Source organism: Callithrix jacchus, chromosome 13 (genome assembly GCF_049354715.1).
Source record: "Callithrix jacchus isolate 240 chromosome 13, calJac240_pri, whole genome shotgun sequence".
NCBI classification, from domain to species: domain Eukaryota; kingdom Metazoa; phylum Chordata; class Mammalia; order Primates; family Cebidae; genus Callithrix; species Callithrix jacchus.
In genome coordinates this window covers 33,779,502-33,799,818 of record NC_133514.1, presented here as the reverse complement: position 1 = coordinate 33,799,818, position 20,317 = coordinate 33,779,502, and the positions used below count along the sequence as shown (strand labels likewise).

Genomic DNA, 20,317 nt, shown 5'->3' with positions numbered 1-20,317 from the left:
CAAGACATGTATATTATTATTATCACATATAAATGAAGAAACAGATTTAACACGACGGTCTAACTTTACTGCAGTAAAGATTGCAACCAGCTTTGAGATGATTAGAATTAACTTCACTCACTGCTAGTCAATTACTCTTCTTGTGAATGGTATATGAACTCATGTCTTTATTTGGCTTAAGAACTAAACAACTTAATGGCAGATTCTAGTCTTTGTCTGGACAGTGAAATGAAAAAAAACCTTTGGGAATATTTTAATACTCTTGATGTTCTGCAAGCCAAAACAATACATAAAAATATGACTAAAAGGTAGAAACAAAAATATTTACAGCTATCAACTTTCTAGAATCTGAAAATAATCTTAAAACCTTTATGTATATGCTAGAAGAATTATGTATATATTTTTCATCTTAAGAGGATGCTCCTAAAGGGCTAGACAAATCATACTGTTCTAACTACTCCAAAGGTTTGATTAAATAGTGCCATATCATGAATCACCCCTGGCTACTCAGCCTGTTGGTGGCAGAGATAGGATTGCTGTCACTTAAAGGACATTGCTGGGCAAGTGTTCGGTATTTGGTAGATGGAGAAGAGAAACATACTAAGAAAAGACAGGAGTGGAAGGCAAAAGGTGAATAACATGAAGGTAAAGAGAATAAATGCTGAATTATGAGAAAGCAAGACATATCTCAAATTGCACGATACAACCACATTCTTAAAATCCACTAGAAGATAAGCTCCTTGAGGGCAGGCACTCTACTGTTTTCCACTGCCATATAACCAGTCTAAAAGAGAGCCTGGCACAGAGTAGGCATTTAACATATACTCACTGAATTGGGGAAAAAAAGTAAATAATAGAAAAAAACAAAGCATTGATATAGAGCGAAAGTTATAAGAGTGGAAACATGAGCATAAAACAGAATGTAGTTTACGTTGTAGTCGAACGTTCAATGGACTCTGTGGACAAGTTATATTCCTGGTTCTCAGGGGCATCATAACTTTTTATAGTTTGGTTTTTCAATCTATAAAATACCTCTTCCTTCATGCTTTAAAAGGATACTGTGAAGAGTTGTTAAAAGGAAGAGAGAAGGAATACGAACACAGATGTATGGTTTGGAACATAATTTTCTGGAGTACAGAAATGCTGAGGTCCAAAAACAGAGAAACTGGCATCAAGCAGGAAGAGATTAAGAAGGCAGCAAAAATCTGATTTAATTGTGTCATTAGGAAACTGGTATACTGGTCATTTGCTAGACTGTTTTTTCTATGTTTGTAATATATAAAAGTGCCATTCAGCATTAAAATGCAATAAATAAAGCTAAAGGTTAAATAAAGATTGTTGAAATTGTTTTGATATCTTAGGATGCAATGAAATTCTGACATATAAAGCTAAAATGGCATAATTACAAAAATGGGAAAAATTCAATATACAATTGGGAAGGTAGGAAGGAAAAGAGAGAAGAAGACGGAGTTGGATATCACAAAGGAATAGAGAGGAAAAAAAAATGGGCTATGAAGAAAAGAGGTGAGCCATAGAGCCCTCTCTTCTATATTAGGGAAGCACTCACCCTAAGCAACCTATACTGTTTTCAGAAACAACTTGAACACTGTATGGATGATCAAATAATAAGGGAAAAGACCACCATGACTGAAAATTTAATAAGAGCAAAACATGTAGGCAAGAAGAAAATTTAATTTTAATAACATGCACTACACACACACCTAAACAGTGGTCCCATTTAAAGTACTTCCCTCCCCATTCACAGTCAGATGCTACGTTAGTCTCTAGCTCCAACTCTGTACAATAAGGATACCATGATAGAAGAAAACAGTGGAGGGAGGGAGGGAGAGAGAGAGGGTGAGAGAGAGAGACAGAAAGAGAGAGAGAGTGTGTGTGTGTGTGTAAATTCTGAGCGACAGAGACATTATTTTCTAATACTTTGGATTTTACCACATTTTTCAGAGTATAGCAAATTTTAATTAAAGAATTCAGTAGGCATTTCTGAGCCTGGGTTTCTTCATTGGTAAATTTATAAAAGCATTCAGTTCCAATCAAAGATCTTTCAGTATCTTTCAGTTTTTAGTATTTTAGGCTGTAAATGACTACAATTAAAGTGGGAAGAAGTTATTTGAAATCACTGTTCTGAAATACCTACAAACATAGTTACCAAGAACTAGAAGAAAGATCCATTCGAATTTAAATGAATGGAACTTTTAAACAGAAGGAAAGAAATCCTATGGTATATTCAATTCATCATGTTGATCTTTTGCAAATGGTGACTGATTCTTATTTTCATTGCGGTAACAATGGTTTGTCATACAACCCCTTAATAAGACTTAAGACAAAGCAAAACAAAGTTGGCCCAAGACGAAAATACCAACACATTCTTGCATCCAAGAATCTGTTGTCAAGCAGGGAGGATCTCACATCCAGAAAACATTTTCTTTCAAGATGGTCCACTGTTTCCTGGCTGAGATTTAATTAATCAATTAATCAGTTCTTTTTATGATAATCTATGTTTGCAATCTCCCAATAGTCAGGGTAGAAAAAATTGTAAAGCCTAGGCAAAGAAAACAAATGAATGGTGCAAGTATTATGTGACTCACTGAAAAGCAAAAACTTAATTAGTGTCATGACAATATAATCATTGTGGTAGTGGGAAACCATTAGCCATATTTAGAAATACTTTAGAATAAAAAATATATACTTATACATTTTCATTCCAGTTCTGCCTTGGACTTCTTAAGACCTACATGAATTTATGGATTAATATCATAAAAATATGAAATTATATTACTTTATGAAAGAAATACACTCATTTTAGAAAATCCGACATAGCCCCTATACCGAAAGGCAATTGAAAATGTCATATTTTGCCTTTTATTATAATAAAGATAAAGAATTTTATAATTTGACAAGAGTCAGTGAGGGAGTAATTCTAGTATTTATAAAATAAAACTCTAATACTAGTAAGTAGATTGGTTTGAGGAGCAACACTGCAGACACAATTACTGGGATTGTCTCTCTTCTACTCTCTCAGGCTCCAGGATAAAGAAGAATCAATTAGCCCTCAACAGTCTATGACCTTGAAGGCTACAGTTCTGTGCATAATGCGCTGAATATGCTGAGACAGAAAAAAAAAATGGAAAAGGGAGAATAAAATCCTAAAATCACTGAAGAGCATGTTTCACATATGATAATGTCATTTTCAAATATAAGCCACGACAGCTTAGTTTACGTCAAAAACATGCATGGTAAAAGGAACGTGCCAGTTCTTTCTGTAATTAAACAATACTTTCTTAGTTGAAAAATGCAATCCCTTTGTAAGCTTTTTTGTTTCTTTTCATTAATTAATGGTTACAATCTTTTTAAACAACAACAAAAACCACCACTCACAAGTGTTTAAAAACAAAGCTGCCTGAACCAATCCCTTTCAAACACTACTTTCCTCCCAGCCACCCCACCCGCCCCCGCCACCAAAAAAAAGTAGGCTCACAATTTTGGGGATACTAGACTTGATTTTTTTTAAAGGACTAGTCCAAACAATTAACAGAGTTTCCCTATAGGTTGTAAAGTGTCAACCAACTAACTGTCTGCTAACTTTTCAGGAGAAAACTACTTTCCAGACTGCTTCTCTAGGCTTATCTCCGATGCATTTCAAAACACTGCAGCTGTGCGTCTGGTCAAACTGGCCGCAAAGATGCTTTTAGGCAGCAGTAAATCTTTCCCACTTATTGCAAATGCCACAATATCAATGCCCTGGCTTGGGGAAAAGAAACTGATGTGGAATAAGTAATCTACTAAAACACTTAGTAGAAAAATTTACCTTACAAAATAATCTCTCAAAACTTCACAACATACTTTCTGACATGGTCTTAGATCAGGAAAATGTGCTGGAGGTTTCTTTGTTTGCCTGATTTCCTCAGAGAACAAAATTACAGAATTTAGTTCAAGTGTTTTTCAAAGGGAATTTTTTTTTTCTTTTGCTGGACAATGAAACCTGTTCAAGCAGGTTTCAATTAAAGACTTAAGTTTAAAATGATCAAGTAACCTTGTCCTCCTGGTGAATTTCACTTCTCTTTGCAGGAACTGTACTTGCTTTTAGTAGCTTGTCATTTCATCTAGGTATTATTTCCCGGTCACTTTGCCAGGTGGGAAGAGGCAGCAAAGGCAGCGATGTCTGTCAGACCTTTAATGATGCTTCAGGGATTTGGTAAAGATACAAAGCAGTGTCTACATGAAGGAGGTTCTTGTCCCTGACTGCACCTAGAAAACAAGCCCCTTTTTTTAAAAAAATCTTTGCCACTGAATCTTGTGTAAGTGAAATGATTGGGGATCACAAGCACAAATCACGTTTTTCTCTATTTCTATAACAGGCTGCACGATGTCTGGAAAAGGTATTCTTTATTCTTCGTTATTGTCTGGAGGAAAAACATGAGGGGCATTTCATCAGAGAAATTGTCAACTCTCTTTTAACTCTAAGAGCTTTCATGCAAGTTATTAAGAAACAAATTTTCTGATCTTGTACTTTTTTAAGTAAATATTCATCATGGTAAAAAGTGATAGGAGGCAGAGACAACAAAAATAAACTAGAAGCATGTATAAAAGGCTATAGAAACTCCTCCCTCCTATATGGATGTTTAGAACACTCATGCTTTCATTCCTGCCAACTTTCCACTCTAAAGCTATTGCAATTACCCAATGCAAACAAAAATGTATTGTTTTTAAGAGTGTGGGCTCTCTACACATCACAGGTTATTAAACCAGGCCGCTGCAATCTGCCAGCCTAAGATGACACATGTCTAAAAAAAAAAAAGAAAGAAAGAAAAAAAGAAGATGTACCTCACTAACAGATCTTGTACTTTTTAATGATTGCCAAGGAAGCTATTTAAACATTTGATTATAGAGGACAAAACTAATTTGGGAAAATCCTTCATGCAGAATCCTACTGTGTCCTAAACAAAATAAAACTGCCACTAATCAGTGGTCACTAACTGAAAGTACAATCTGGGCAGGACAGCAGTCCTGCTAGTGAGAGGCGAGCAGCATAAATGTCTTAATACTTGCTGTAATCTCAGAAAGAACCAATTAAGATATGAGACTAGGGAGAAGTGGTGAGTGAACAGGAAGAAGAGAGAAAGACAGGCAGCTTGGGGTCGCTGTGAAGAAGAGGGTAACGTAAAGGTGATAGGAAATCTATAATGGGGAAGAGAAAGACACAAAATAATACTCACTGGTGTATGAAAATCACATTTCTAAAAGACATAAAAGAAGACCTGATGTTTTCATTTTAAAATGTGTTAGAAATAAATTGAATTTAACTTATATTCAAGCATGACTTGCAGATGCTGAAGTTTTGCATTGCCGGGACCAGACTGAACAATGTGACTAGAGACAGCCGCTGTTACAGCACTGGTTCAGAACCAGAGTTTGCAAGATCATTCTACTCAACCCTTCAAGGCCATCCCAAGCATCTCAAACACCTGCTTTGCTTAAACAACACAACTAAAATGCAGGAAGAAAGGGAAACAGCCTCTAGAGAACACCTTTTGGGATCTCAAAGCCACCCCTTTCCTTTATTTATCATCATCATCATCATCATCATCATCATCTCTTCTCTCTCTCTCTCTCTCTACTTACAAAGTTTAGGAGCAGTTTGGAGATTAGTTTCTGTTGTTTGTGGCTGAGTTGCTGACTTGGGTGTTCTCACCTCAGGGTTCCGGGTGGGTGCAGGGAAGGATGGTGCAGTGGATGGCAAGAAAGAAAAGGCAAAAATACGATTCTTCGGTGTTGATGCCACTGACGGCTCAGAGGAGACAACAGCCTTGTCAATTTGCACTGTAACTTGAACCTTACTTTCAGATTGAGCCCTAGAGACAGGTGAAGTGTATGCCTCAGACGACACCCACACAGCTGAGGCAGCAGTTGGGTCCAGAGAAATAATAGGGTCCTGGCCTAACCCCCCAGGGTCAAGGTGAGTGGGAGAGTCATACTCAAAGATCTTGTCCACGAATACCCACTTGAGGCCGGCGATGCAGAGGCAGAGGCTGACCAGGCAAGCCAGGATGGGGACAATGCAGATTTTCTCTGAGTTGAGGCAACCTCTCAGGCGCTCAGCTTCCAGGCACACACAGCAGGGCACAGCCAGGCCCACAAGTCCAGGGGTTCTCCCATCTTCAGTCTGGGGTTCTGGCATGTCTTCTGCTGCCGGAAGCCCATCAAGAGATGGGTCTGCGCTCAGCTGAGTGGAGGGGCTGGAGGACCTCTCGGCGGCGACCTCAGACATGTCTGGGGAATAAATCTCCATCGGCTCACCTCCAGAAGAAGGCCTGGCCACTCTCACGGTCCATTACCACGCAGAGGCCCCCCCAACCAAATGATACAGCATCTTACAGGGGGAAATCGATAAACTGTCCAAGTCCAAGGCCATTATCAAAATCAAGAAGAGTTCAGGAAGATGCAAGGGGGGAAGAAAAGCTCCTAGCAACTACAAAATCAAAGTATATCTTAAAAATTCTCTAAGCTGCTGTATCTGAGCCACTTTTCGAGTTCTTTTAAACGCTTCTCCAAACCATCCCGGGCTGGTCAAGAGGACAGGGACCAAAATAGATCGACGGAGCTGCCCGCTGGTGAATTAAGTAAACCAGTAGCCCAAACTGAAAGGCATGTTTCTCACCTCGAGCATCTGAAGCTGGTGTCTGCTCAGATGAAGAAAACAACTGTCATGCAGGAGAAGTAAGAGCAGGAGGAGGACCAGCGGCGGCGGCGGCAGCAGCAGCAGCGGCGGCGGCAGGAGAGGCAGCAGTGACAATAGCAACAGCATCCTGTTGTGTTAACGCAACGACGGCTGAAAGGGGCTGAATCATTACAGAGCAGCAGGTGCCTGCCCTCGGAGCATCACTGCAAACACCGAGGGCTGGGGAGGCAAGAGTGCGGCCAGGAGGGGCGGTCACTCCCTTCCCCGCCCTGCCTCCACCCACCCCCGGCTACTCCTCTTTGTCCTTCTTGAGTGCTCATTCACTTTCTTCCTCTGCGGCTCTTCTCTGCTTCAGTCTCTTTCTCTTTCTCTCTCCTCTTCATCCAAGCCCGTCCTCTCTCTCCTCTCTCTTTCCTCCCCCTCTCCCAACCCCCACTCTTCACTCTCTATCCACACTCTAGAGCTGCAGGCTGGTCTGAGTAAAATCAGTAACCCAGCCGCACAGGACCGCCACTGACTTCCTATTTTATCCAATTAGAAGGAATAAAGGCCATCAAATCAAAGAGAGGCAGGCAGGCATCAGTTAAGCCTAGTACCCATGGCCCCCACCCGTTTTCCTCTCTTTTTCTTTCTTTCTCTACAAAAGTGTTCCCAGTCTTCTTCCACCCCCACCTTGCCAGCTTTCAGGCTCTTTCCTTCACCCACTGTTGGGTCAGAAAAAGCCAGCGATCGATGCTAGCAATCTAACAAAGCTGGGATGGGGAGGGGGGTGGGGGTTGTAGGTGGGACCTTCTGGGTTGGACCTGAGGCTTGGCAAAGTCTGATATCTGATTCCTCCCTAGAGAGGTAAGCTTTTCAACAGCAATTTCTTCCTGCCTGCTGCTGAGAGATAGCATTCCTTCCCTAGCCCTCTAATAAGTTTTGTTCACTAAGAGGACTGTTATTACCTGGTTTTCAACCAACAGTTCGAACATTTTTTTTTTCCTAACCATGGACAGCTCTGCCTTTAGCCCTTTTTGCAATGACTATGTAAGACTTTGTCCTGCCCAGGGAGAAATGCTAAGTATGTCTGGAGGGAGTGCTAGGGGAGGGAGTGGCAGCCCATATATCCTCTGCTGGGGTCCCCTTTGAATTTCCATTTCTTCTGTCTCACCCAAAGCAGACTAGAATAATGTCAAGCTAACTGATGTCAAGCTAATAGAAAGCACCGGTAAGTAACAGAGTTATGATGCAAGCAAAGCTACCACTTCATTTTTAGATTAGCCTTTCATGGTGACTCCACACTGCAGAGGTTTGAATTCCCTGGCACTGTAATACATACCACATGTCCTCAACTATCAGTTCACTGCAAGTACTAAGAAGAGTTTTCTATGAGAGCATGCCTTCTGGGTTAGGTTTCAGGAGCTTTACCTTCCAGAGAGTTTCAATGCTGATTTCTTTCTTTCTTTTAAAACAACAGTCATTAAAGCACCAGAAGAAATGCACTGTCCTTAATAGAGACCACGGGCTTCCCCAAGCGCTTTGCTGCTTGTTACTGCACACGATATGCATCTGAACCTGAAATCCAAACTTACTGTGACTGCACATCTAAACGGTTTCCAAGGAACCATTTTGTTCACCTATATCAATAGGGGTCTTTAAAACTCTCTCTAAATCTATACTATGGAGCCCTCATATGAGTCCCTGAAGCAGTAAAATTTAGAACTCAAGTCCCAGGAAAATCCGCTTTAAGCACATTATATTTTGTAGGGCACAATCTCCGCTGCTTTGAAGCACATTTCAGCTGTAAATGGCAGGAGATAAGAATATTTTCACTTCTTCCTTTAAGATGAAATTAGTCCAAAATTATAAATGATTTAAAGGGTTTTAACATCTTAAACTGTGTTTGCAGTACTATCACTAACAACAACAAAAGCCTGAACCAATTTGCATAATTGTAACCATGACTATGACAAGTTTATAGGCAACATGAGTTATCCTTAAGTTCATCTTTCTATCATCTGCATTTACATACCAGTAAATGGTGTTTTAAAATAATTCCTGTGTTTATCTTCTAGGTTTATTTGATTTTAAAGCAGTGAGAACTCTCTTACAAAGATTCTAGCAAAGGACATACAATTTCACAGTGTAGAAAATGTCTATAGAAGCATTTAAAGTATACAAGCTGAAAGATAGTAAGATTTCAATGATCAATATTCATGTAAATATTCAAAAACAATAACAGCAGGAGTTTAGGCTAAACCAAGGTAATTTATAATTCCTTCCTAAAGCACCCAGTTGAAATATATGGCACTGAAGTCCTCAGTTTTGACCCAAACCAAAAATATTATAGTCAATACACTGGCATTTCATCCAAGGCCAAGGTCAGCTAAATTTCGAAGACCAAAATGGGGTTCATGTGGCACCTGCCCAAGTCAGGCAGATATGAGAAAATACCAAGAATGATAACTCATAGTTTAGAAAAGTGGTCTTTATGTTGCACTAATAGCAATTATTCACCTTACCTCAATCATTAAGAGCAAACATATTCAGCAGACAAAAAAAAAATGTTATCTGGCATTGTTATACCTGTTACACTGAAAATGCCCAACACTTGTAAAGAAAATCAACATTTTATACAAAGACTAGGGCAAAATATCAGAGAGAAAATCCTATGGACTGCCACAAGTACTCTCTCCCTTGGACGACATAAAAGAGACTGTGGGCTGCGTCTGTTTTCCACCTGGAAAAGGATTCCAGGAAATGTGTGGCACCCTGGTGCTCAGAGTGGTCGCAGACAGCCAGCTTCCTATAAAATTGTGGGTTTTTTTCCCACCAAATTAAAAAATGAACATAACTGGGGAAAGAGAGAAGAATGGGAGGTAAAGAATAAAAGGAATTCTCCATTCATTCTACCTTTGGGACTAGGACCGAGAAGTTGCCTTTCTCCCTTTATCAGATCCTCTATAGGAATAAAAGAATGAGAAAGGAAAGTGTAAATGGGGTTAGAGGTAAGAATTTCCTTTGGATAAAACCTGCATGTTTGTCGGAAGAACTGCAAGGCGATCTCATTTAAACCCTTTAAGCTCCACCCCAATAAAGCCCAGGAACACCCCCATTTCCATGTCCTCTTAGAAAAATAAACTAGACAAATTTTTACTACCTTTTAGAACCTTTTATCACCATCTCTCTCACAACAATAAAAGCTACCTTCATGAGTTCCATCTAGGTTTCAGGCATTCTGCTAGGTTCATAACATACATCATTTCTGATCTTCACTAATCCCATACAGTTCATATTTATCTCAAAAATTTTTAAAAATTTCATTGGCCCAGGCAGCTTAGGTAATTTTGCCATGGACATATAGCTATTAAATAATAGGGCCAAGATTTGAATAAGTTCTGATTCATCCTATTGCTGCTGAAAAATACTGCTTTTGTTTTTTCATCAAAAAGGTACATTTGATTACATTATTGATTACATATCACTTCAAGGAGAGACTGTGAGAACCAGAATACAAAACAATGAAATAGGAATTAATACCTTAATATAATTTGTAAATAGACTTAAAAGGATCTAGTTTCCAAAACAAGACTTCTAAAATTTTGCCTAACAATTTTTAGAAGTTATAAAAATTAAGCATAGGGCATTTAAATATTATCTATTTATAATTTAAATCAAATTAGCTCTTCCATGGTCTTATTGCAGGGCTTTTTTGGGAAGCTATTTCAGTTACATATTGCTGTGAAACAAACCGCCCCGAAATAGCTTTAAACAACCACCATTTTATTCTGTAGGCTTACTGGGTTCAGCTGAGTGGTTCTTCTGCTCCATTTGATGTCAGCTGGTGCTGAAGGTAAGGAGCAACTAGGTGGAAACATTCAAGATGGCTCCTATACGTGATGACTGGCAGCTGCTGCTAGATGCCAGCTGGCACTGTGAAATGGTGCACCAACCTGTGGTCTCTCCTTGTGGCTTGAGCGTCCCACAACATGGTGGCCAGTTTCTGAGAGAAAGAACCCAAAGAGGAAGAAAACCCAAGCTGCCAGTTCTCTTAAAAGACTGTGCCTGGAAGCAGCACAGACTATTTCCACTGCATCCCATTGGTTTAAAAGTCACTGTGCCAGCCCAGACTCAAGAACAGAGGAAATAAATTTTGAGGGAGAAAGTGGCAAAGAATTTGCAGCTGCAATTAAACTGCCACAGAGGATAAAGAAGTAAATGCTAGCATACCAACCTGGATCAAGAAGAGACACAGTAATATAGAATAGGATTTGGCAGAACAAAGTAAAATATACTTGCACTTCTGATCCACTTTCATAATACTTCAGCTTCCTTCTAAGCTGGCTTCAATGAAAAAAAAAATCCCATAATTTCATCAAATAAAAAATACTAAAATTCCACTGCTACTTCAGTTTAAGCAGGCTGTGTTGTTCTGCTTTACTTTTATTTACTTTATTATCAGAAGACTGTGTGGTAGCTTCAACAGATGAAAGGGAATGATAAATGCCATTTTGCTTTTGACCATATTATTCATTTATTTTCTCTTTGACATTTTTTCCTGTATTTTGGTGATATGGTTCTAAAAATATTATCTCTAAAAAAGTTTAGTCTTGCTCCTAAGTTTTATGACTGGCAAAAGAGTAGAATTTACTTCATGGTATCTAATAGAGAATAAATGATGACAGCGGTCATTTCATTTGGGGAGATCACTACATATAAATGACAATTTTTAATTTTTTTATTTGCTGATGAATTATGAAATCAAAATTTTCACAAGAAAGCTCCAGGCCCTAAAGTTAAACTTTAAAAACTTGCAGCTTCTCTGGAGGATAAAGTACACCAATGCCTCTGTTAGCTTCTTCCACCTATCCAAAAGACATGCGCTCAGCTAAGTCTCAGCTCCTTGATGGAGCCCTTCCCATTTTTCCAAATCATAAACCCAGCATTTCTTAACTGTACTATTTATTGGGGGCACATTTTCACAGTCATGTGTCATCATTCAATTATATCATTTATACAGGGCTGAAGAATGCGATTTACTTGAAGGCAAAGATTATTAGTATCTGTCCCAAACTTAGAGCTGTGCTAGCCATTCAATACATAAATTTTGTTTGGTTTTACTTTTAATTGGGATTGTGTTACACAGATTACTGTGTCTCTAGTAAATAAGCAGGCCTTATTCATATCCATCATCCAAAATACCCTCCATTTTTTTCAAGTCTTTTCATGTCCTGGTCAGATACTTCCTTATCAAATTTCTCTGTTCCAAAATATGCCTTGAATGAATTTAGCCTGATTTAGTGAAACTCAACTACCACAGATCCTATCAATGGATGGAAAGTTTGGAATATGCCAACATTTAACTTTTTCTTGTCATTCCTCTCTATCCAGCTAAACAGAAAAGTTCTCTGAGAGCAAACCAAATCCATGTGCTGTTGATGTTCTTCCACATTATTTATGATGCAAAATGGGTGAGATGGATGAAACTCATTTTACCTTACTGGGCATGCCTTTTCTGCCCACTTTAAAGGTGAGTCAAGACCGCCTGATTATTCTTACCCACTGAAAATATTCTCAGAGCAGACAATTTGACTTAATTTTAACATTATTTTGTGAGATGCTGTATCAAGTGCTTGATATTGACTGTGCTCTGCATTCTCATTCTGTAACATGATGAGCAATTTACTCTGGTGCATTTTGTTCTTTATGAGTTTACATCCTTTATAACTGAAGATAAGGTAAATGATCTCAAAGATGAGGATGTTAGAATTTTACATGGAAAGATACTTCAATTGCATATAATAGTTATAGTAAGTTTGCTTTACTTTGGGAGAACGTATTAATTTCTCACTCCCCATAAGTAAAATCATTAGTTTTCGACAAATACAGTTTATTGATCATTATAAAATTTGCCTTTCTTTTAAAATTCCTCTGGAGAAGTTTTGGAACTAGATGGAAGGGATGGTTACACAACATTGCAATAAATGCAACTGAGTTGTTGACTTTCAAAAGGTGAATTTTGCTGTGTGAATTTCAGCTCAATGAAAAATCAGACTTTGTTTTGTGTAGGGTGCCCTTTCTTCTAGAAAGTGTCAAAGGCAATGTGGCAATGAATCTCAGGCAATTATTAACTATGAACTCTGAACTTACATTAATATTTATATATATATAAATATATACATTTATGTATATATTTAGAGACAGAGTTTAACTCTGTCTCCTAGGCTGGAGTGCAGTGGCACAATCATAGTCACTGCAGCCTTGATATCCTGGGCTCAAGCGATCCTCCCACCTTAGTCTCTCAAGTAGCTGAGACTACAGGTACACACCACCATGCCTGGCTAATTTATTTTAAATTATTATTATTATTTTGTAGAAGTAGAGTCTCATTTTCTTACCCAGGCCATCATAACTCACCATGACCTCAAACTCCTGGCCTCAACAATCCTCCCACCTCAGCCTCCCAAAGTGCTGGTATTACAGGAGTGAGCCATGATGCCTGCTAATATGTGTATTTTAAATAGGGAAACAGGATGGCACTGAACAGTGAGAGATAATATTTTAGTATATAAACAGAATAGAAAGGTAAGTCTTTGCTCATGTTCTCATAAGCCTTTTGAATTCAGACTCTCAATGTCATATCCATTTATCATGTTTTGTTGTGTGGATGTGCTTCTGAGATCTTTGGGATGAAGTATTCCACTGGAAATATGTGCCAAGGATGAGGGGCAAGTGGCACTCTTCCTGTATTATCTGTGTTTTCTTATTAAACGTGTCATAAACTCAACACCACAATGTCAGCTCCACAAGGGGACACACTTGTGTCTGTGTCCACTGCTATACCCCCAGGACTGACAGCATGCCTGGCACACAGCAGACATTTGTCAAACAAATGCATCCAGTGAGAATGACACAGAAGAAGGATGAATAAACTATGGGAAAACATCTTTGAGACACGGGTTTTACCAGTGTGAGTAAATGCAAGTAATGTTAAATTACTATGTATATTTGTATTGTGTGTGTGTGTGTGTGTGACAAAAAGAAAAAACAAAAGAAACATTATCTTTATATTGACTAATCTGAGATTATGTGGATAAATGGCCATTCATAACATTTACTAGAGCCAATATATGTTGGCTTAGGTACCTTGAGTAAATATCTTTGCTGTGTCTTATTAATATTCACTATTACAGTTAAGTTCAGGGCATAGAGCAGCACAGCTCAGAGACAGTTTCTGTTGTTTGTTTTTCATTCTTCTGGCAAATGTAACAAAAATGCAAGATATAATTTTCCTTTTATGCACATATCCATGTGCAATCTTATTTAACAAAAATGATAATGGATGTATTTTAATGCAGTAAGTTTTAGCTAAAAACAAGGAAGAAATACCTTGATAACCAATGTCAGCTTAATACAAATGGGAGTCATTGAACTTGATTTATACTTAAGCACTAGTTATTTGTTTTAAAGTTCAGTTTAAAACTGAACTTGTCAGCCAATTCTACAAACTGGTCCCCCAATCAACCCAGAAATGTAGTTAGTTAGTACATAGCACAGCATATCACTTATAGCAAATGCTCTAGAAATATGTGTTAATTTGATTTTTAAATCTCTTGCTTAAAATAGAGAGAAATGGTTGAGCATGAGATTATACACATGTGAAGGCAGTTATGAATTACTCATAAGAGAGTACCAGCTATTCAAGAGACTGAAACTTCATATAAGCCCATGTATAAATATACTTGCACAACATACTCAGAAAAAGAAAGCTTGAGGAAAGGGATTACCTGAAGTCTACTTTTAAACATCATTCAAATTTCTTTTCTCTTTTATTTGTTTATTTTCTTTTGAGATGGAGTCTCACTCTGTCACTTAGGCTGCAGTGCAGTGACACAGTCTTGGCTCCCTGCGGCCCCTAACTCCCAGGTTACAGTGCCTTAGCTTCCTGGGTAGCTTGGTGGCATGCACCACCTCGACTGGCTAAGTTTTCTATTTTTAGTAAAGACGGAGTTTCACCATGTTGGCCAGGATGGTGTCAAACTCCTGACCTCAGATGATCCTCCAGCAGTGGCCTCCCAAAATGCTAGGATTATAGGCATGAGCCACCATGCCTGGCCAGTTCAAATTTCTAAATCTGAAAAGACCTCAGCCAGAGAAAGCATCTTACAATATATATTTTCCTTAGAGTACACACAGTTTTTTTTCTCCTTGTTGCTGATCAAAATAAAAATATAAAGTTGCGCCAAAGGGGGAAAAAAGGGAGAAATAAAAATATGTGTGTTTCCAGAACTGATTCGGCCTTCCTAGTGAGCCACCTAAGTGTCAGGAAACGCTGCTATAGGGTCATAACCCTTATAATGCTCATGGAAGCAGAAGTATCCCATTTAAAATGAAGTGCCAATCTCATATTTTCTGCTGCTTTTCAGCCTAAGGGATGGAAACCTTTTATGCATTGTTACAATTTACATAACTTAAAAAGATATAATTTGAAAGTTATAAAAATATCTTATGATTTGACCTCCAGCTCAAATGTTTCTGTCATAAACCACCCAATAGGTTGCTAGAGTCAGACTTGTTTAAGAAAGACTTGTTTCTTTTTTCTCTGACGTTGTAGCTCCTGCCTGTCATCACAGCCACTAGGGAGGATAAGGCAGGAGGATGGCTTGAGGTTAGGAGTTCGAGACCAACCTTGTCAACATAGGGAGACTATACCTCTAAAACACAGGGGGAAAAAAAGAGAATGGACTTGTTTCTTTTCTATTTCAGTAGAGTAAAAGAATTTACGTTTAATGCAAAGGTCAACTGTAATCTCAATAATAATTAAATTTTTTTATTGATTAAATGTTGGAGCTCTAACAGGTCTTACCCATGAATTTTATTATATATAAAAAGAAAAATGTTCTTGGGAGGTAAAAAGAAAAAAAAATAACTTGCTTAGAGTCACACAGAAATTAATTTCAGAGTCAGGACTAAAAATCACATCTATTTCTCCTTCTTTTTAATTAATTTCTGCAAAGGAAAACTCTTTAGTTACATACTGCCATTGTAGATACACACGCTTGATTAGATAGTTTAGATTTTTCTCTCACTTGGGGACATGAATGATCTCTGTACCAATACCTCACTTTGACTGTTGCCCGGGACCATTTCTATGTCTAAGTTTACTCTTTAATAATACTTCCACGACCACCTGTGGCACAACTCTACTTAAAGGCCCTCTTTCTGAAAGACATTCAGAGACTAATATTCACATTTGCACTCTGTTCTCAAACAGCATTTTATCAAACTAAGTGAGCTCACAAAAAGTGTGCTCCAGAACCCAACAACTTCCCCTGAGAACAGGCTGGAGATTCGACGTTACCCGAATTGTGGGAGCATTACAATTAGCTTGATTGCTTACATAGGAAAGTAAAGAATAAAGAAACTCCAGAGGATAGGAAGGCAGTTCACCAAAATGGGAATCATTGGATATTACTGCAGCTCAAACACAAATTGTATCAAATATGGTTAGTATCTGGGAATCAGGGAACCAAGGTTACATCCTGTTTTGATTTTGGAGAATTCAAAGCCTGGGACAGGGGAAGAAGTAATTAACAAGGAGGAGGAACAAGAAGGTTGCTACGGGCTGAGTTACATTATAAAATATGATGACTAGAAAATGCTTGGTCCAAATATGGTGGCTTGTCAGAGAGAAACATATATTCAATTTGATAGCATAATCCATGACCTATATGTTCTTTTAAAGAATGTCATAAAATACGTATACCATGCATACTGGGATATTTGGGGGTAAAATGAACTCATGTATCCTCGAAATTTCATCAAAAAATAAAAAATTGATAGATAATTGGGTAGACATTTGCTAAGTAAATCTAGGAAAATATTAACTGTATAATCTCAGTAGTGGGCACAAGTTTGTTTATTGTGCAGTTAATACACCTTTTCTCTATGTTTGAAAATTTCATAATAAAATGCTGGAAATTAAAAAAAATTTCATGATGTTTCTGGGTTCACATATCATAAAAAGCCTATCTTGATATACTATAGTAAATTTTATTATAAAACTTATTATCGGCCAGGCGCGGTGGCTCAAGCCTGTAATCCCAGCACTTTGGGAGGCCGAGGCAGGTGGATCACGAGGTCAAGATTATCGAGACCATCCTGGTCAACATGGTGAAACCCCGTCTCTACTAAAAATACAAAAAATTCGCTGGGCATGGTGGCCCGTGCCTGTAATCCCAGCTACTCAGGAGGCTGAGGCAGGAGAATTGCCTGAACCCAGGAGGCGGAGGTTGCGGTGAGCCGAGATCGCGCCATTGCACTCCAGCCTGGGTAACAAGAGCGAAACTCCGTCTCAAAAAAAAAAAAAAAAACTTATTATCTGTGCCAAACAAACAAAATAATCCACCAATTCTACATTTAGTAATCTCCACTTGGTTATTTTTTTTCCTCCTCTGCATCACCCCTCCAGGCCCCACCCATCATCACCTTTTTCCATTTTATGGAATTGATTTTTAAGATGAATTTCAAAATTATATCAAGGGTAAAAGATTCACAATTTTAACCATTATCTAATGACAATGAGGTATCTTTAAATGGCAAACCATTAATTGCTATAGAACATCTAAGAGCTTTTTCTGCCCCCCTCCTCCCCTCACCCAATACCATTTATTTATTGAGAAGGGATTTTCCTTAATGCTATACTTCGATCACTGGGGAATTAGAACATCTATGAATAATGTGACTTGGGAAAATGTAAAGTTCACATTACTGAAAAAATCTGAAAGATCAGATGGCATGCTTATTCTGTTGAAATAAATAGGATCCTTGGATTATTCGGGACACTCCTATTCTGAACACACCTTTTCCAGTGGTCAACTGGTCAGTGGACCATAAGGCCAGAGGCTCCCATGTGAAGGCTGAGCTTCTCTGCTGCTGGATTTTCCACCCAGTGATTCATACAGATATTTTATAAACTATTAAATATGTATGATGCAGTACAAAGCCCCTCTAAAAGCATCTGTATTTAACTAAATCATGTCCCTGACAGCAAGAGGCATACAGAGCAATTTAACCTAGCAGGAAAAGTACTTCTTTTACAAATCACTGCAGTGCAGAGCTTCAATCATATGCTTCTTTTTGCACCCTCCCCATACCTCCAGTAAGAAAGGAAAGGCTTAACTTAAATTGTTTGAAATGCTTTGAGATAGGATTCTAAAACAAAATGTAAGTGTTTTGAAGTGTTTCTCAAAAACTTTTATCACTGTAAGGTGTTGCCACTACTCTGTCCCTAGAGGTCAGAGAAATAACCCAGCCTCAGGTTAAGTCTCCTTAACCTGGGGCTAAATACCTGGAATTAGCTCACTCTCTTCTATGCTCTTCCAAATGTCTACTGCTGTTTACTGATGGATATCAAAGTCATCTAAAAAGTATCAATGTACCACTAGATCCCCCATATTCTTCTTTTTCACCCCAAAAACGATTCAAAGAAAAAAGTTTTGGATGGGAAACTTCTGGACACACCAAAGGTTAAATCAGTTATCCATTCATAACCTTAAGACCAAAGAATCTAGTGAGATAAGTGGTAATAATTAAGTAGTTTTCCAAGGTACCTAAGCATTTGGCAAGGCAGAAGAATAGCAGAGGGATGGCTACATTTTCTTAAAAGTGCAATGACAACATAAAACATTTGCAGAAATCTCATGCACAGAACTAACTGTGCTCCCAGAGACAGGTGGTTTTATGTAACCTGCGGTAGGGGAAAATGTGTTGAATGAGTATAAAAATAATTACCTTACCGTCAAAAAAAAAAAAAAAAAAATCAGGGCTAAATGCTTGAATTGCCCAACTCAAAATGAAATGGCATTACTGTAATTCAGCCAACTGATCAGGAAATGTGCTGTGCAGATTTAAACGAACTTCTTTTCACGATCTGGCAGGTACAAAATGGAAAACCTCAGGACGACCTGCTTTTCAAAAGCAGTAGATGTCAAATTTTAAGGTCACTGTACAGGGTGTAATAAACATAGCTACCATTTCTAAAGACCTAATCTATATGTTAGCCTACTTAGCTACCCATCCACCTATCCATCCAAAAGATGTTTACTAAACGACCATATCTGTGCCAGGCATTGTGCTAGAGTATGTAGATTTGGTAACAGGAAATTAAAATATTTTCCATCTTATAGTTTTCCTTTTTTTTTTAAATAAAGTAGCAAATATGATCTGCAGAGAGTGAAGACATGATTTGAATTTTTAGAGTGGTAAGGTCTGAGTCACCTTAGAAAATGGAAGGTAAGGCTGTGCAAAACAGAAACAGGTCAGACATTGTGTCAAGTAGTATATATACATCAGTCCTTATTTATAATCTTCACAATCAGTCTGCAAAGTAACTGGTATTCTTCTTATTTTATAGGTAGAAAAAGTGAGGATTAAAAAACCACAGATAACCCACAATTACGTAGTAAGCGGTGACGCAAAGATTTAAACCTTCTGAACTTCAAAGGCCATTCTTCCATACTACTGTACAAAATCTTTATACTGATATAAAGTATGGAAGAAGACTTTCAAAAAAAATTTTTTTAATCATCAATTACATAACAGATCATTGTTTTTGTTGTTGATTTCTACAGTAAAATGTTTATTTGGACTTACACAAGACTCAGTATGGGAACAGGGGAGAAAAGAAAAAATATGTTGAGAATATTGTTCACGTACATGTTACAATTTCTACGATGGAAGATTTATTTTTCAGATTAGTTTTTTCCAATACCAGGATTTAATATGGAATATTAATTAGGTTGTCCACTTAATTATGTGGTGTCTTAAGTCTAGTCATAATGAAACCAACCCATTTAAATGATGCTGCTACTAAGTACACGAATGTACATGAATGACAATAATTTAACATGCTAAACAGTATGATGGCCCTCTGTTGCATATTTCTTTGAACATCAACAAGATGAGGAAAGAAGGCATATGCCGCAAACTCAGGGCTTAGCCAGGAAAATGTAATTTCTTTTTTTCAATTTTTTGAGAGTTTTAATCAGTATTTGAAAGCACCATACAATTACAGCAAATTAGAAATTACTCAAATTAAACTGAAAAGGGAAGATTGGGTCAGTAGTTAATGCTTCTTCTGCCACAGATTTCCCATTTGGTTTTTAAAATGTATGCTTATTCAAAGTTTTCCACAGACATTCTAGGTTGATCTTGTCTCTGCTGCTTTATGCAACTTTTTTTTTTTTTAAAGACAGGATCTTGCTCAGCCTCAACCTCCTGGGCTTAAGTGAACCTCCTGTTTCAGCCTCTCAATTAGCTGGGACTACAGGTACACATCACCATACCTGGCTAATTTTTAAAATTTCTTTTTAAAGATGGGATCTCACCATGTTGCTCAGGCTAGTCTCAAACTCCTGGTCTCAAGCGTCCTTCTGCCTCAGCTTCCCAAAGTGCTGGGACTACAGGTGAGAATCTACTCACTTACAGACTACTGCTCCCAGCCTTAAGCAACTTCATTTATTCCTTCAATGATTTTTTTTTAAGCAAGTGCCTCATATGTACCAGGCCCTATTCAAGACTAAGAGGAAGAGGAAGGCAGGCACTGGGGAAAGAGATTGCAATAGTTTCTGCTTCCAT

The 20,317-nt window shown here is 38.0% G+C and overlaps 2 protein-coding genes across 20 annotated transcripts in view; both read right to left on the bottom strand.

The window, feature by feature from the left end:
- NRG1 (neuregulin 1) overlaps positions 1-20,317 on the bottom strand; it is a 1,138,183-nt gene that overhangs the window by 116,829 nt on the left and 1,001,037 nt on the right. For 5 of the 19 annotated variants that reach the window (XM_008979290.5, XM_008979281.5, XM_008979289.5 and 2 more), the window contains exon 1: positions 5,641-7,174. The exons of the other annotated variants lie outside the window; for them this stretch is intronic. In XM_008979290.5, the coding sequence (XP_008977538.1) occupies positions 5,641-6,307 (667 nt within the window). In that variant the 5' untranslated portion in view covers positions 6,308-7,174. Of the gene's footprint in view, positions 1-5,640; positions 7,175-20,317 lie in introns of those variants that run through there. 19 annotated transcript variants of the gene reach the window in all.
- Positions 6,635-6,823, bottom strand: LOC128929428 (uncharacterized). The gene has a single exon (XM_054243834.2). It carries the CDS (start codon positions 6,821-6,823, stop codon positions 6,635-6,637), a length of 189 nt encoding a protein of 62 aa, XP_054099809.2.